This window comes from Agrilus planipennis, unplaced genomic scaffold (genome assembly GCF_000699045.2).
Source record: "Agrilus planipennis isolate EAB-ADULT unplaced genomic scaffold, Apla_2.0 scaffold194, whole genome shotgun sequence".
Lineage (NCBI taxonomy): Eukaryota > Metazoa > Arthropoda > Insecta > Coleoptera > Buprestidae > Agrilus > Agrilus planipennis.
Genome location: NW_020438909.1, coordinates 620,712 through 624,333, shown reverse-complemented (window position 1 = coordinate 624,333; position 3,622 = coordinate 620,712). Strand labels below are relative to the sequence as shown.

At 31.4% G+C, this 3,622-nt stretch overlaps 2 protein-coding genes across 2 annotated transcripts; both read right to left on the bottom strand.

Annotated features, from left to right (window-relative positions):
* Positions 1-82: 82 nt before the first annotated feature.
* LOC108741639 (protein KBP homolog) lies at positions 83-1,182 on the bottom strand (the record flags this gene model as incomplete). Its single annotated transcript, XM_018476502.1, has 3 exons — positions 655-1,182; positions 308-565; positions 83-246 (listed from the first exon to the last, which is right to left on the bottom strand). Coding segments are annotated over exons 1-3 (898 nt in total), but the record flags the coding sequence as incomplete, so codon positions are not given.
* A 1,048-nt stretch (positions 1,183-2,230) lies between these two features.
* Positions 2,231-3,395, bottom strand: LOC108741641 (RING finger protein 141-like). Its single transcript, XM_018476503.1, has 4 exons — positions 3,062-3,395; positions 2,789-3,010; positions 2,550-2,726; positions 2,231-2,499 (listed from the first exon to the last, which is right to left on the bottom strand). The coding sequence occupies exons 1-4, from the start codon at positions 3,214-3,216 to the stop codon at positions 2,334-2,336; spliced, it is 720 nt and encodes a 239-aa protein (XP_018332005.1). The 5' UTR covers positions 3,217-3,395; the 3' UTR covers positions 2,231-2,333.
* Between the last annotated feature and the right edge of the window lie 227 nt (positions 3,396-3,622).

Sequence of the window (3,622 nt, the reverse complement as noted above, 5' to 3'; positions counted from 1 at the left end):
AGTTTATATTCTTTCTATTAGTAGTTCAGTTATCGAAAGTTTCCTTTTCTGATTCCGACTGGAACATGAAGATTTCATTTACCTGCAAGCTTTTGCGTCAAATATATAGTGCTGGCGTTAAACAACTGAAGTCCGTAGTGAACCCATCCCCTCGCCATATCTGCTTGTGTCCTGGATAGCTCTGGATGTGGGACTAATTCGCGTTCTAGACGATTTAAAACTGTTGTTGCAGCTGACAAGTGGTATCTTGAAAAATTGAATCACTTTTATTTATTAACTAAGGGAATAATTTTCAATGGTTGAGTACCTTGCTGGTACCCATTTCTGCTTTGTTATAAGGACTGCAGCTAATCTAGTGCATCTCGAAGCCCAATCGGTGGGATCAATGTCTCCAGTTTCCAATTGTTTCTCTAGTGCTTTATGTTGTTTGAAAGCATGTTCGTCGTGCATTCCAAGTCTGCCGTAAACCCAGCCCAACATTTGCAAATTATTCGCTAACAATTTGTTCAGTTTTACCCGTCTTTGGTTTTGATCTAGGACTTTTCCCGAAAATAATTCTTCAGTACTGAAACGAAATTATTCAATCTTAGTTATTACAAAATGTTCCTTTCCAATTTTTAATTGCTTATATGAAACTAATTTATTTTTAAAGACCTGTAAACCGCAATGTCCGTGTTTACTTCGAAATCGGCAATGCTTTCTAGAAGTTCCCGGGACTTTTGAAGGTTATCTGCCTTTGAAATAAGATATGACAAATGGTTGATTAATCTTAGGTAAAGAAATTTCACTTGGTTGTGATCTTTAAAATCAGAAACGAATTCTAAAGCTTTTTCTAGTAAGTCGGTAGCTTTTGTCGTATCTCCAAGTGCTGCCATTAATTTTGCTTGTTCATAATATAAAGAGGCTTTCATTGTAAGAATTTTCTTGTGATATTCATTGTCGTTATTAATAGTTGTCAGTAGTGCGTCAAGTTTTTCAATTAAAGAAGCAAGTTGTCCATTATCGTTTGTAATATCGAAACTACTTTTTAAATTGTTTTTCGAATTTTCGCTTGAATTACTAGAAGGTGATTTTTCAAGATTTTCGAAAAGTTCACGGAGTTCTTTGAAAGTTTTCTCTGGGTCGTCCATTGTTAAATACAGCACTCACAAATTTGATAGGTGAATATTTAAAAACTGACGTTTGAAAATTAAATTGCTCTTTTGTTTTAAGTAAATTGACACTTGATTCATCATATGTATTAGAATTTAGCGAAATAATTTGCTCTAAGAATGAAAGTAAAAATGCAAAAGGAATTCCCGTTAAAGATTGCTGAATAAATAATAAAAACCCCAGTTAGGAGAAAAATTAAAAAGGTAAAGATAATTGAAAATTGCGGTAAAAAAACTTATAAACCACACAAACACAAAAAATACGATATTAAATATTAAATTAAGTGCTTTTTTTATTACAGTGAACTGTAGTTTTAAATTTTTATTACGAATCACTACAAAAAGGCCTTTTTCTTCGTTATATAATTACAATCAATCTTTGTAGCCGATAAAAACATTTATTTTGAGTTGGCAGTTTAAACAAACTCAATCCCTGAGCTTATGAAACTCGTTTCAACCCTGTATTTGGTAAATATAAATTTATGTAAGTAAAATGTAGATCAATCTTTTAAGTGTTTCAATCGGGAGCGTATAAATTGCTAAATAACATTATTTAATTCTTGAAAGTGTCACGTAGCGTTATATTTTCTATTTTCACGTAAAAACCGCATGAAAATCGCTTAAGAAATAACTGAGTTATTCATATTTAACTTTCCCTTAACATTCATTGTTTATGTGGCGCCTACCTTTGTTTACGTACGCATTCCATTGCGTGAACTTGACCTAGTTTCGCCTGATCAACATGATGGCCGCCGACGTATCGACCAATCAGATGCGTTCCGTTGGTTTATATTAATTAAACTGCATTCTTTAGTCAGTAACTCTCGATGCCTTGGTAGAGTATACTTCGTTGGATCAAATTTTGAATAATAATTACGTAAAACTGTAATTTATTATTTTATTCTTTGTTTCACCCTACCGTTAGTAATAATACAAAGTACCTAAAAACGAGTACATTCATTAGAATTGTACTTAAACATCAAAGGAATCGTAATTTGTTGTTACAATAACTTTATTTTACCTAGATGATTTTCAGTTTAATATAGTTTTTTACTCATGAGGAAAAAATATGTTAACAATTATATTGTAGCATATTTATTAAAATAAGATGCATTACATATGTATTGTATAACAAATATTTAACAGTAGAATAAGTAGATATCTTATGACAAACTGTAAACTTTATGAAGAGAAACAAGAACTGGGTCTGTCCTCGGTCAAACTCATAAGATTAGAACGAATTTCTTCACTTATTTCTTCAGCTTTTGGTACTTCAGAAAGGACCCAAGTATCATCAGAACTCTTTAATTTTTCACGACAAATTGGACAAGTGTCATGATTGTCACTCCTAAAATGTCATTGCCAATTTTTCTTTATTAAACAATTAATTATTATTACCATTCCTCAATACATTTTGAACAATATGAATGGGTGCATGGTAGTAATGTCTCTGGAACTCTTTCTAAACAAATACAGCATTCATTCAGATTCTCTAAATTAGCCCTATTCTTATTATGTTTCATCGCTTCTTCAATATTAGAAAAGAGAGTTGATGCTTCTAAATTTTCTTGCAACCTGTCACATAACAAAAAATCAGAAAAGAAACTATTTAATAATAAGATAATAAACATAGGTACTTCTTGCTTTCTGTTTCAGTTAAGTATTGACACTTTAGTGTTTTAAAGACTTTAATGAATTCAGGTAAATTCATCAGTCGAAAACTTTCTACTTGGCTACATTTAGCATCAAGTTTAACACATGCTATCTGAACTGTTGCCTTCCAAAATATCGATGTATCTGTATTCTGTTTAACTGCAAAAACCAAACGCTTCCCGTTTGAGTCCTCATACTTTTTAGATCTAAAATTACACAAATTGTATTCAAGGAAAAATTTATCGTGTGAAATTTACAAAACGTTCAACTCTCCAATATAATTCATAAACTGTTCATGCGACAAATTTCTTATTTCGGCTGATAATAGTGTACCAGTGCACTCATCCTTCTTCAATTCTTCCAGAAAAGATGGAAACAATTCCTGAATTTGTGTAGTAACATTTTGGCCCATCTTTAGAGGAAAAGATTAATTACAAGCATTTACATGACACCTACAGACTGCATTATTTTCGTGTTCAAGTTCAGTTTTATTCATTATTTTACTGAAACAGTTAATTTACTAATTATTTCCATATTTATAACACGATTTCACGTTATGAACATTTTGACATTGCAGACATAAACAGCTGTTTCTTGTTATGAATGGATTATCAATGAATGGTGAGAATACTGATTATCATTGAAATAGTCAGTGGCGTCACATATACTTGGATTAACGGTTATATAAAAAAATACATACAAGCATTGCACAAAGTCATGGTCGAAACGATTTTTCGAGTGCGGTGTCAAATAAATACTTTCCGGCATTATTTTTATTAAAATATACAAAATATATTAGAAAAAAAAGGCGCTCGAGA

Bases quoted from the DNA above. Each gene is read 5' to 3' on its own strand.
- LOC108741641 (XM_018476503.1), bottom strand. From the start codon at position 3,216: ATGGGCCAAAATGTTACTACACAAATTCAGGAATTGTTTCCATCTTTT. The intron at 3,011-3,061 runs GTAAATTTCACA...GTGTAATTTTAG, and splicing joins ATTGGAGAGTTGAACGTTTT to ATCTAAAAAGTATGAGGACT. The intron at 2,727-2,788 runs GTACCTATGTTT...GTTATGTGACAG, and splicing joins ACTGAAACAGAAAGCAAGAA to GTTGCAAGAAAATTTAGAAG.